General features: G+C 36.7%; 1 protein-coding gene across 8 annotated transcripts in view; it reads left to right on the top strand.

Moving 5' to 3' along the window:
• The window catches only part of TJP1 (tight junction protein 1), a 156,975-nt gene extending 148,919 nt beyond the window's left edge, over nt 1–8,056 (top strand). For 5 of the 8 annotated variants that reach the window (XM_085234408.1, XM_085234405.1, XM_085234411.1 and 2 more), the window contains 4 exons: nt 331–772; nt 1,858–2,075; nt 3,075–3,218; nt 6,499–8,056. In XM_085234408.1, coding sequence (XP_085090534.1) covers nt 331–772; nt 1,858–2,075; nt 3,075–3,218; nt 6,499–6,593 — 899 coding nt within the window. In that variant the 3' untranslated portion in view covers nt 6,594–8,056. The remainder of the gene's footprint in view (nt 1–330; nt 773–1,857; nt 2,076–3,074; nt 3,219–6,498) is intronic. The other 3 variants (XM_085234412.1, XM_085234407.1, XM_085234406.1) reach the window with 2 other exon arrangements.
• The last annotated feature ends 6,042 nt before the right edge of the window (nt 8,057–14,098 follow it).

Below are 14,098 nucleotides of genomic sequence, written 5' to 3'. Positions count from 1 at the left end.
CCCAGTCCAGCTGAATTTTGCAGTTCTTTGCAAGTGTGTAATGATATTGTACTTTGAAAAATTGAAAACAGGTATTACAAATTAGTCTAACCTTCTTATTGAGCAATTATATTATTGTGGCTAACGTCACTGTTTAGTGAAACAATAGATAATTTTGATTTTTTTAAATTAGAATGAAGTGTAATAGAACAGATGATATCAGAGAGCTGAACATATTAATAGGTATTTTATATAGTATGATACAAAAATGGACTAAATGTGCCTGCTTATGTATGACTGGAAATTCCTGATAATTTTTCTTCAATTCTGGTGTTTTTATTTGTATTGCAGTTAACTCTGTGTCTGACCCTCCTCCACCTCAGAATAAGCCAGCAATTTTCAGATCCTCTAGAGAGGACACTGTACAGTCCACCTTTTATCCCCAGAAAAGCTTCCCTGACAAAGGTCCTGTTAATGGAACTGAACAGGTTCAGAAAACAGTCACTCCTTCTTACAACCGTTTCACAACAAAACCTTACACTAGTGCTGCAAGGCCCTTTGAGCGCAAGTTTGAAAGTCCTAAATTCAACCATAATCTCTTGCCAAATGAAGCTCAGCATAAACCAGAGTTGCCATCAAAATCTCCAAATTCTCCTCAACCAATTTTGAAAGCACACAGCTCATCACAGCCTCCTGAGTTTGACAGTGGAATGGACACCTTCACTGTACAGGTCGACAAACCTAAATATCAACCAAATAATGTAAATGCTGTGCCTAAAGCCATTCCTGTAAGGTAAGCTGTCACAATGACTTGTATTTTCTCTGTGTGATTAGAGAAAGTAAGTTAACACTATGTTTGTATACAAGATATTTCAAAAGCAGTCATAAAAAGCAGAAGTCACTCCATCAGTTTCGTTTGCTTTTCTTTTCTGTGAAACCAAATAAGGCAAGTTGTTTTAAGCACTTATTTTCCCAAAGTACTTAAGCTGTAAGAATTATGTCCCCAGCAAATGATAGCACTCTAATCTTAAACTTTGCTGACTTACTCAATTATTTTCATTAATATTTTCAGAATAGTGTTTTTTATTATGATTTTAAAGTTAGTAATGAACAAATCATAATTAATCTTGTTTGCTTTTTCAGTAACTCAGATATTGAATAGAATAAATCCTATTTGCTCTGAATCTTAGGAATGTTTTGATGCTGTGCAGTCGCAGTCTGCACAGATCTTGAAATTCTTGTCATGTTTGAGTGGAATACTTTTAGAAATCAAAATCTACTCAAACTAACCATTTGATAACATTCTGTATTTTTTTATTTGTATCTTTACAATCTGGAAATGTGTGCCTTTTTTAAGGGTTTTGTTTTCAGTGCATATCTTGCAGCTGTTAGGTTTCTCCCTCATTAAAGCTTGAAATAAAAGGTTCAGTGGGGGTAGAATAATAAGCACTATTTCTTGTTAATGGTATTGAAAGCATAATGGAATTTTGGGAAGGAAAAGAAATCTTTGGATGTGCAATACATTTGGTTTTTGCTAGTTGAAACGTGTAACAAAGAACTAGCTGCTTCAGTAAAATTTCAGAGGTGGACACATGAAAACGTAACATTCAAGTAGTCCAAAATCTTGCCCTGACAATTTTCTAAACATGTTCAGAGTTTATGTACATTGACTTTTGTCTTATTCTGGTGCAAATGTCCTTTTCTCATGGCAGAACTTGAAGTACTTGTGTCTTAGGTGTCCCCCATAATTGAGTGTTAGACACAATTAACGTGTCCTGAAATCAGAGCTTGCTAGCTAGCGTTAGGCTGTGAACTAGCAAAATGACAGGAAGAAGGTAGTGATAAAACTGCTGGGCTTAATCTTTGCTTTATATTCAGCCCTACAGCATTAGAGGATGAGGAGGAGGAAGATGGACACACTGTTGTAGCCACAGCAAGAGGTGTATTCAACAGCAATGGTGGTGTATTGAGCTCCATAGAGACCGGAGTTAGTATTATTATTCCACAAGGAGCCATTCCAGAGGGAATAGAGCAAGAAATATATTTTAAAGTCTGCAGAGACAACAGTATACTTCCACCTTTGGACAAAGAGAAAGGTAAGAGCTGGTAGTATGTATTGTGCTGTTACTTAATATTACTATTTTCTAACAGCAGCAAAATGAGCTATAAGAGCATATTCATACGCTTCCAGTGTATTTTATTTATTTCTGTCTGGAGATACAGAGTATACATCTCAGAAGCAAGAATTAAAAGGAAAAATATTCAGCTCAGTATTGGAATTTTCAACCAAGATAAAGGCTCTAAATCATAACTTGAGTATTTGTAGAGTTGAATGTAGCTTTAAAGCTTGTTATCAAGTTCGCTAAAGTATGGTTCTAAATACCTTTTTCAAGGATCTTTGAAAATTCAGATTGCCTATGATAGTATATTCTTATTAGTAGTATATTGCATTAATAGTATATACCTTATTAATGCAAGTTGAGTAGTGTCTTATTGATTTTTTCCTAGTAGTTTTTCATACCGTTACTTCAATATTCATGCAATTTCTGACTTAACAGATACCTAATTTCAAGTCAAGAAACCAGAAATTTGAATCTGTAATTAAAGCATTACTTGTAAAGATTCAGAGTAGCTGCAGATTACAAGTCAAACATAACTGAATAATCTTATGTTACAATGGAATTTTAAGCTAAAAATAGACCTACGCACTTGTATGTTCTGCATTCTAACTGTTAGGATAAGAACTCATAAGCTTTTGAGCTGCAGGAGGCTTGATTCAGCCCAGCATGTCATAAATCCATGGAGGTGGAGCACCACCAGCCACAGCAGAAGTATAAAGAAGGGTGCTTGCTAGTATGGAGACTGGTTTTTTGTGTAGTAGATTTAGATTGTGTTGTACCATGGAGAGGTCATTTCTTGTCTCTGAAAGAAACAGAAAAACAATTTTGTAAAGTGCTGTTCTTTATTGACAGTTCAAAATGTTTTGAATTTTTTTTTTGAACTGAGTTGAATATCTTTGCAATGTAATTGTAATAATCTGAATCTATTTCAAGAACCATGGTGAACATTTTTTTTTTTTTTCCTCTTAACTGTAGGTGAAACACTTCTTAGCCCCTTGGTAATGTGTGGGCCTCACGGACTAAAATTCCTGAAACCAGTGGAGCTGCGCCTGCCACACTGTGCGTCTATGACCCCTGATGGTTGGTCTTTTGCTCTAAAATCCTCTGACTCCTCGTCGGGTATGCTGTCCTCCCTCTGTCCTTTTGGGGCTTTTGGGTGCTATCGTATAATTTAAGTTAATTTGGCTAAAGATGATATGTAATATAAAGAAACTTGATCATTGTATTTGTGTCAAACTCTCTCATTTCACTTTCATTACAAATGTCTTTCTTACATTTATTCATGGTGCAAATTCATAGCTAAAGCCATGATTGACAGCAGAAAAACAGAGTAATATATTTAGTCTCTTAAATATAATCGTATTTTTCTATTCTGTCTTTTCTTGAGGACTGCTACAGCTGAATACACTTGAAATGATAATCGCACTAAAATTGAGAGGAAATGATTATGTACCTCTGATTGGCCTTTGTAACATAACTGGTGTTTATCTGTTGCTTAATTAACCATATAGGACTCTGGCAAATCTTAACAATCTGCATGCTCTTAAATCATGATTTAACGCTTGTTAACTGTTTCCATGTGTGCAAGTTGATGCTAACAATTGGGTCATTTAAGAAAACTATAGTGTTTCAGTAAAAGCATTTACAATTCATTTTAATGTAGCTGGATTTTCCACAAGACTTTTCTTGCTTGCTTCTGCCTATTTTTCCTCTACCGCCTTTTACCCAGAAGTTTCTGGTTGATAGTAAAAGTTGCAACTAGGTTGCAATTCTATTTACCTGTTCATTTTACCTCACTGTGACTTTCTGGGAACAGGGGGAAAATGTATTGGCTGAAATTGTCAACGAGAAGCCTATGTTAGAATTCTGGGCAAACTTCAAGCATTTCAAGCAATTTCATGAAATGGCTGTGAGGTTACAGAAACATAAAAATAAAAAACCAAAAAATTTGCACATTTTGGGGGAATAAGTCTTAAGGTTTTATTCAGCTACTTTCAAAAACTTTGGTGGAAGATATAAGCCATTCATGTGTACGTATGATCTAAGCAATGACTGAACAATGTACTTCTGTATACAGCATTTAAGCCACCATGTATGCATTATCTTCTGTCATTAATGTATTTATCACTGTCAACACCAAAGCACTGATGCTTTGAAAATGTAAAGCATCAATCTCTTTGATGGTGATTCAATAACTTAGAAGTATTAAAGGCAATAATTTTTAGTTGTTTTTATAAGCTATTATATGCATGGATTGCATGCATCTATTTAACAATGTGTGTACATGGCAGTGTTAAAACACAGATGCATAAACGATAAGGTCCTGAAAGGTAAAAACTACATACAAAAATGACACAATACTTTTGTAACTAATAGCACCTGTTCATGAACTTACTTGAAGTGAAGGGAGAGAATTCAAAAAGATCTAAACAATAACTGAATCGGGGACATTTTTCTCCCTTCCCAAAGTGGTGTGTGTGCGTGCGCGCATGTGTGGGAGCAAGAGCGTGTATCTTAAACACTAACACTTTCTGTATTGTAAATATTACACCACATTCTGTTAATCTGAAATGGGATGTATATCATAACATTGCTCTTTTGAGACAAACTTTAAAATTAGGCAATTCTGTCTTATGATATGTAAGTAGACCATACTGTGTCTTAAATAAATTATTGTTTTCTCTCTTTTTAAAATAGTTGCTTATGGGACTCTGATTTTTCAGATGGCTTTATAACAACAGCTAATAGAATTCTGGGGTTTTCCTCTCTTCAGTCGTCTGCTCTGCCTCATCTTTTCTGAATGTATCCATGTTCTGTCCTAAAAATGACATTCATTTGCACTTAACATCCTTTCTGCTACACTTAGGCCTCGTATATTATTTTACTGGTAAACACCTTCAAACATTTTTACGATTTTGGTATTAAGAAAGAAATAAAGTTTTTATGGCCACAACCACTTTAATATAGCGCAAAATAGTGAAGGATCATTGCTTCAAAGTAGATATATGTAATTACGGGATAAACATTTTCAACAGCTAGAAGTTGCACTGGCTGCAATCTAATCCTTACTGTATATTTCAAAGGAAAGGCTGGAAAAAGTCAGCTCTTGTGTCTTGTGGGCACGAGTAGGACCTGGTCCTCCTACAATCCTGCTTTGCCTTTCTACTAACATAATCAATCTTGTGAGTTTTGAGATTAAGTGGAACTTCCTGCATCTATAAAGTGAAACAGCGTCCAGCATTAAGCTTCTTAACTGAAATAAGTAATTTTGACTGGCAGCAGTAAACTTGTCTGTATTCTCTAACTATACACGTGCCACTCGTTCTTCTTTGTCCCTACATCAGATGTTGCCATCGCTCAGTGCATTGTGTACTTCATTTTGTTTTCATGAGTTAAAGAAAATTATGTGGAATGACATCACTCATTCAGGGCAGAAGTCTGTGGTGTATATAGCCTATGTGACAGGGTTCTCTTAACGTGTTGCACGTTTCTCTAGAATGGGTGGCTTTGAGCCATTTAATGTCATTTGTCTGGAAGGTACAGGAAAGTATCAGTGTATTTTTTTCTCTCTTCTACCGTAGTGGGATGATGTTGCTTTTTTTTATAGCAATAACTTTTAGAAATGGCTCTAGATTAAAGGAAAAACATATCCTCCAGTCAAAGGAGATGACTGAATATGCAGATGGAATTTAACCTTTGTCTGCTGAGAGGGTGTCTGATGACGCTCGCTTGTAAAAAAATATATATATATATTACACAGAACTTTGACCATGAGTTGGTATCTTCTGTTGTAAAAAAAATAAAAAATAAATTAAGCATGTACCAGCAAACTGGAATATTTTCAGAATGTCAGTATTTTACCCTTCAAAATAACATACTGATTGTAGCTGCAAAATAATGATTTCTATTCTGTCTACAGTAATTTTCGTAATAGAAAAGTAAATCTACCAATGTATTGGTGCTTAGCGCTAAAACATTGCTTCTGCTTTGACTTGTTTGTGCTCAGAATTATTCCAGAGACTTCAAATGCATCCTAACCATAGTTGCTTTTAATATCTCCTAATTTCTTTGGTAGCTTAGGAAAGAGCCAGTGAATGCTTCATTCACTGTTAATGCTTCTGAAATGCAAAGCACGATATTGGTGCTGCAGAGTAGCATGAGTTGTACTTAACAGTTCCAGAATATCATACTGTCTCCTTAGCACAATTGATCTATTCTGTATTATAGGCAAATGAGTTGAAAGATTTTGTTAATAATGTGCCAGATGCAGGTTTAAAAAAAAAAAAAAAGACATGTTGATTCAGAGCCTAAAAGTTCCTATCCAAAAGCTTGGTTGTGTCAAGTTGTACACTGTTTGACAGCAGATACTAAACACCAGCATTGTGTTTTCCTCCCACAGGTGACCCCAAAACCTGGCAGAACAAGTCTCTTCCTGGAGATCCAAACTATCTTGTTGGAGCAAACTGTGTCTCAGTCCTAATTGACCACTTCTAAATATTAAGTTAGCTGACTCAAGTAAATAATGTGAAACTGAGATGGACCTTACATATAAACTGAACCACTCTATCAAGTATTAACTGTTCTATAAGTGATAATGGATCTTAGTGTTTAAGCATCTTGCTTTAACTAACAATGGTTTAGCAAGTACACTCTTTGAACCATGGTCACAATACATGCCACAAGCAGGGAGTGTACTGTGGGAACAAGGTAGGGTTCTTGCAGGTTCTGTATGCTTTGGTTTATTGGTTGTTATTTTGTGTTAATTTTTTGTTGTTTTAAAGGACACTACTAGTATTTCATTGTTTAAAAATTGAAAGTACCAATGGGATTATATTCAGAGGAACTGAATTTGGTTTATGCTCCACTGGCGAAACACAGAATTTGGCCTACATTTTTAATACTGTGTATTTTCTAATTCACAAGACTACATTTGGTCTCTAGTTTTTAAATGACTTTCAGTGTATGTGTCCAATGAAATGGCAATCAACTTTGGGTAGCACAGTTTAGATGTTTTCCTCTGCTGAGAGGCTAATACAAACACATCTACTTACTTACTCTGTGTGGAAACATTGTCATGAGAACAGGGGGGAGGGGGAAAAGCATGTGGGATGACTATGGTTCAGTTGCCTCTGTGGATTTGTAAATTAACCACATTATTACAAACCTATTAACCAGCAGGGATGCCTTACCCTCATGTTTTTAATAGTCTTAGCTCTCATAGTTCTCTGTATTAAGTTTGTATGGCTTTTGTGCGTACCTAGATAATATATCATGAGAGACTGGAGAGAGAGGAACAACAACAAAAAAAAAATTGTGAATTTGGTTTAGAGAATGAGTACTGTTTGTGTTCATCAGCCAGAAGAGAACCAGGGGAAAATGATGGTATGTTTTCTGCTATGCATTTGAAAATTTATAGATGTTATAGAACGCTTGTATATAATGCGTGCATACCACTTTTGTTCTTGGTTTGTAAATTAACTTTTATAAGCTTTACCTTTTTATATATATAAATATATATAAAAACAAACAAAGTTTCTTAAGGATATCTTTGTATTCTCATACCTTTTGAGCCTTGAACTTTGACATCTGCAGCAATAAAGCAGCATTTCTACAATATACAAACAAGGACATTTTTTAAAAAATGCACAAAGTTGTTACCTTTTTAAGTGCTGCATTTAAAGAGTATAAGTCGGAATTCTCTACTTTGATTAAAATCTTGAAAAGTATCCCTACTGTAATTTGTCATAAGGATGCTGTACTATGTGCCCTGAAATGTATTTTTTTACTAATAGACGATTTATTACGGCACATCGGCACTACTACTGTTTAGATAATATACCACTGCATTCTGTTAATGAGTTATTAGCTATTCAGGTGTGGCTGATTTTTTTTCTCTGCAGTTATTAAAATTACACATTTCTAAATATACAGAATAAAACTGTTTTTAAAATAATAAAGGAGATTCTAGTACCTTATTGTTTCTGAAATGCATTTATGTGAACGCAACAAAATCAATTTTGATTTTCTGCATAAGTAAATAACTGGATTCTGTCATAAGTTGTAATGGTAGACAACAGGGCTCCTGAGAGCTCCTTTGTGGATATGGACAATGTTTGTTAGCGTGGATCCACTCGAAATACTCAACACAAGAAGGAATGTTAGATTTGTTCCTATGTATGATTCTGTGTACTGATGCTAGTTTGTTTCTTATGCCTGTTCTTCCACATACCTGCTAGTGTTCTAGCACGTCCATGTGCACGTAGTCTAGGTGTAAAATCTTTGAGTTAATACTATAGAATCCCATTATGAGGCCTGTTTGAAGTGCTCAGTGATGAAGTAAGCTAATCTGGTTCTGTAAGAAAAAGTCAGTTCCAGGAGTGACTTGAAATAATGCTTAAAAACCATGAATAGCCATTTTCTTTCCATACTCCCACCAGAAGTTTTGTCTTTCAGACATGATTTATTCAAGGAGATGCACTCACTGCTGTTACTGGTACTACTGCTGCCACCACTCACTTATCTCTGCTGTAGGAGCAGAGAGACAACTGGAATAGCAAAGAATCTGTCCATAGGACGAATCATAGAATGGGCTGGATTGAAAAAGACCTCAAAGATCATCTAGTTTCAATCCCTCTGCCAGAGGTATGGTCACCAACCCTGGACAAGGCTGCCTAGAGCCGTGTCATGTCAGTACAACATTTGACGTTTGTCAGTGATAGCATATATTGGGGTATCACCTCTTGAATTCACAGTAAGAAAGTTTTCAAAACAGCATACACAGTTTATTGGAGAGAGTTAGAATGCTAAAATTTCAGTGCTCTTTCCTAGTTCATAGCTTAGTGAGAAGTACATGAAACACTACAAAAGCGAGTCAACCAAGAGGACATGAGGAATGCTGGAGTTGCTGTGTATGGACTACTTGTAAAGGTGATGTGTGTGTCTTCAGCATTCTGAGTCTAGCTTATTGCAGGGTGTAACTGTCCCGAGCTGCTTTTACAGTAGTGATCCAGATAATATCTTTCTGTTCTTTTCAATAATGCACAGTCATGTCTGTCTGTCAAAATGAAGGAAAAAAAAAAAAGGTGATATTTTTTGCTCTGCTGTTCATTTGTAGTTGAAATGAGAAAGTTTGCTGTTGTAAAATATGGCACTTCTGTATTGCTAAGCTTCTTTTCAATTGGATTGTCTTTGCCACTGGAAAATGAGGAAGTATATTTGTATAAGTGGCTAGTGTAAACTATACACACATTTTCCTTATCTTTAAAACCTAATACTTCAAAGTTAAAACATGACCGTTATCAATCCTTTTTCTGAAACACTATTCTAAAATAGCAGTGTTTTTGAGGTATCTGTCCTTGCAAGAGATTACATTCTCTGCATGTTTTATATTGAGTAGGCTCTGCAGGAGGTAAGTTCACATGTGACATTTACAATAGTTCTCTATTCTTTATTTAACATGAACTTCAAAAACTGTCTCCTACATGTCTTAACTATGTACCAACAAGCTGCAGCCCTGCAAATTGTTCAGAAGCTTTACTCCAGTTGTGCTCATTTCTAAACAAACGGCTTCAGTGGTGACAACATAAAGTCTCATGGATACAGTTCTGCTGTATGGCCTATGGTTCTTGATATTAAAAAAGAACAGTGTGTGTGTATATATATGTATATTTTAGGAAAGCAGTAATGAGAATTTGTTCAGACATATACAGACAAATCGTTGTAAATGTACCTTTTGTCTTCCTTCCATCTTGGCTTAGGTGGAGCAGATCAGCAAGGTTTAGGGTCTGTTGGAAGATTCTCTGCTGTAACGTAACCTGGACCAGATGACAATACAAAGCTATGCAGGTTTGGACAACAAAAGATAGTAAGCTCTTCTGAAAAATGCTTTGTTAGTTACTATGTCACTCTAGAGAAGGACAATTATAGCCCCACTGAGGACTCATGTTGTTCTTTCAGGTACAGGCTTCTCTTGTAGCTGGCTCCATCCATTAATGAGGCCAGGTGAATGCATAAAATGATTTTTCATTATATCCAAAAGAACAGTGCATTTCTGACCCTCTGAGTGAGTGTAGGAGAATACATAGACTTAGTATACGAAGCTAACTGTGCATACATATGCAGACACACATTTTTCTTAGGCTTTTTTGTAGTGACAGCTGTCCATCAGGGACTAAGTAACAACTGTTTGTGTGTAAGACCAGAGAATAGGTCCAAGACAACCTCAGCATCTACAAGCACAACTTTCATATGCTTTTACTGAAGGAACAATAAAGAAAACTGAAAAAGGGAGGAACAACAAAAAAGCTGTTACATTTTTCACACTGCTCTGGGACTAAAATGGGACTGTGTTAACCTGGGGAAGAGAGCAGGAAACACAGCAAGAACTAATGTAAGGGCAACTTTGTCAGCTAATTCCTTAACATGCGTTCTGAAATTGCTCTCATTTACCTGTGGCAGTGTTTTTAAAATTTTCTTGCTGAGTGAAACTTGCTGAGCATTGTTTGTACTCTGAAGCTGACAGAAAGATGTGGTGGCAAGCAAGATCCCATGATAAAGAAAGACAGGGGAGAGGGATGTTGGCCAGGTATGCAAACCAGGGGCATCGCTTCGGCTTTACTCAGTTTATTTGGGTAGACTTAAACTTGCATAAATCCTGAAAATACCTTCTCCAGTATGGTTGAATACTTTATACCTCTGTTGCACATACGTTATGTGCTGTAGCAAATACTTTCTTCTAGAAGAGCTTATAGTTCTAGTTGTTTCCTAATGCCAGTAATTGCCAACTTCTGAGGGACTTTTCTTTTGATTATAATAGAAATCAGCCAGACAACTGAAAAAAGAATAGATAACTGAAAAAGGAAGATTCCTAAGGAAATAAACTGCAATCTATTTAGTGACAACGTATCTATTCTAGGGGCTGGGTGGGTATTAAATTTTCTTTATAAGTAATTGAAGAAGAAACTTGTTTAAATATTCGGCTAAGGTAGCTTGTTGCAGTTTTCTGCAACACTTGTCTGTTTCTTTACAAAAGTTATAGAGCATCAGGCATGATAAGCTGTGAAAACACTGTATATAAATTACAATCTGTGAAGACATCAGTACAATCTAAAACTGTGTTGGCTAATGTATCAGTTAGTTTAAAATACTGTAAATTTCATTAAAAATTGAGAAATGTCCTCCTTTCCACCCTTCTCTTCCCTTTAAATGTCAGATTAGAGTTTGGGGGAAGATCTCAGTGAGAGGCAGGCTCTGGAATTTCAGTTCAGTTTCCTGGATTGTTTTATATCTTGCTGTTGGGTTATCATTGGTGATATCTAATCAAACCTGTGGCATGTACTTAAAATTAAGTCTAGTGCATTTAAAGGGCTTAACAAAGGATTTTGGGGTAATCTTGCCAGAGTGAAAGTCTAGCACTGAAAGGTCTTTTTTACAGAAAGAAGAGAACAAGGAACTTCTCTGCTAGGAGCATTTGTAGTGCAGAGCTTGATAGAGAACTGATAGTGTCATGTAACATTGAAGCTGTCTGCAGTAGTTTTCCTTTAATTATACTTAATTTTACCGCTGTTGAGTTAATGACCAAATATTCAAGTTTATTACACTGGAGAGTAAAAAGGTAAGGCAGGTTTAACTAACTTGTTAATGAAATAATTTATGTATTTGATTACTGAATCTAGTATGCTGGTGAAGAAGTGCATCAGGAAAGTCATGTTTCCAACCAGGAGATTAAGGCTTAGGTTTGTACCAACAGTTTCAAACTTGTGGTTAGCTGTGGGAGGGCAAGATGCACATAGATGCAAACGTTTGTATGTAGAATGTTACAAAGGTTACAAAATTAACTGCCTGTGTGATAACCTGCTGCACCTGATGGTAGAGTAGTCAGAGCCTGTGCCAGAAGAGCTGCAGCCCTTTTGCCTGGGCATTCCTGGCAGCGCTGTTGATGCTACCACTGTCTGCATTACTTTTTTTTTTTAATTTCCCCCAGGAACATATTGGATTTATTTCTAGCACTCTGTATACCTGAGAATACAGGAGTGCTGAGCAGGCTTACCTTTCAGAATTTTTATACACAAGCTTTCACTTTTTATTTTTTAATAACCTTCGTGGCTATCGGCGGTCCTGAAAAGGTTATTTGAACATAAACTGTTGCAGTAATATATCCCCGACATGTTAGTCTCCTTAAAATAAGGAAGCTCACTTCCTCTCTGATCTGGTCTTCCATCCTATATCCCTGTGTGTTACTCTCCTAGTAAATAAGCCTGTGTTTTTTGGTTTGCTTTTAGGAGTCTAGAAACAGGTTTCCTTTCTGGGTAGACAGTTTAATAACTGTGAGGATGGCATGGAGCTGTTGCTTGTGGCAGTAATATCTGCCCAGTTTTAAACCTTCCCAGTATGCAGGATCAACTTTTTTTTTCCCCTCCCAGTACAAGTTGAGATGTATCGCAAACCAGAACATAAGGGTTTTCCAAGAGGCCATAAATACATCAGATTCTGCTGCAGTGTTCCATAAAAAATAAACTTAAAAAGCAAACAAAATACAGCTCTGATTCTGTAGTTCCAGACAAATTTCTGGACTGAACAAAATCTTCTAGGCCCCAGTGAATCTGGGAGATAACAGCATCAATCTTCAAACAAGGAATCTGGACTTTGCATTTGAAGCTTGAGAATAAGTGATGAGCAAGGACCAAGGTATGACTTCACATTTCCTTACTATGTTTTATTTAAATTGATACAGTGAGCACTGCTCTGACATAGCTGTCACTTTTGATGTGTTTTCTGTTTCTCCTTTGTTCTGATTGAGTAGTTGGCTTGCCAACAACCTTGCTACTCTGGCCTGTAATGAGTTTTTTTTTAAGTTATCAGTGATAATTCGTGAGTTGAGGCCAACATGCTTGGTAGTGCTTTGTGTGTATGGCTTTCAAAGCACTTGACAATTCTATGGGAATTAATTGCTACTTGCTTTCCAGGCATGATCCTCAGTTTTCTAAGCTGAAAAGTACCAAGCAACTAGTGGTAGTTATACCGAGAGAGCAAACACTGTATGCTGATGCAGAAATACCAACGTAGCATTGTGTTTGAGAAAGAAATGGGAAAAGCAGAGGAATGCAAGTTTTGTGTAAGTAATGCAAGTTGCTCCATTTCAGTATTGAAGGAGTAGTGCTGTTTCTGGGCAACACTTTTACAGTGGTAGTAGCTTTCAGTGAGGAATACTCTGAAAAACCCTCAAGGAAACAGCAGGGGGACCTGAATGGCAGGGAAGCTTACTGCCTTAACCTGATAGAAAGCCTAGCAAACAAGTATGTCTATTCAGTGTACCCTGTAAGACTGGCTTTGTGCATATTAACATATGTATTTGTCACCATCCTGAGGGCTGAGCATCACAGTTAGCAACAGTGCAGACTCTGATGTGCAAGTCATCCACCTCCCATGGATCTGTGGGACAGTATGGGACAGTCTGCAGCAGGTGTTGGTAAGCTTTCAAGTGGACTTTCATGAAAAATGGGAAACCAGAAAAATGAAGAATGTTTCCTTCAAAACTGAAACATCTCTTAGAGATTTGCTTGCTCTCGCTATGAGAGAGAATATTTAATTAATCTCTTGATTAACAGGAGTAATTTGGATCAACCAAGTTCTGTTTTAGATTCCCTTTATGTTGTCAGGTAAAGACTTGGGTGCAATGAGAGCTCTCCAGCAGAACTCCTCCGCAGTGCATTTGTAACAGTCAGTTGGCTTCCCAAGACAGCCTCTTGGGAATCGTTTTGATCCATGAGACTTGCTGCTAGCAAGTGTTACGGATTTCATTTCTACAGACTGAATCGTTTAAAGCAGCAGATCTCTATGGGCTTTGAGTGTGAAAATCCCGTGTGGCCGCTAGGGGGGGTGAGTGTCACCTGGCAGACAGCTCGAGAGCTAGGAAGGAGCCGTGAAAGGCAACGCATACCAGGGGATGCTCCTTAAACCTTGTGCTCTTTCCTTTTTCTTATTAATTCTCCAGGATTTTC

This window comes from Meleagris gallopavo, chromosome 12 (assembly GCF_905368555.1).
Source record: "Meleagris gallopavo chromosome 12, MGAL_WU_HG_1.1, whole genome shotgun sequence".
NCBI lineage: Eukaryota > Metazoa > Chordata > Aves > Galliformes > Phasianidae > Meleagris > Meleagris gallopavo.
The sequence above is the reverse complement of the archived record's forward strand: the minus strand, read 5'-3'. Positions and strand labels throughout refer to the sequence as shown.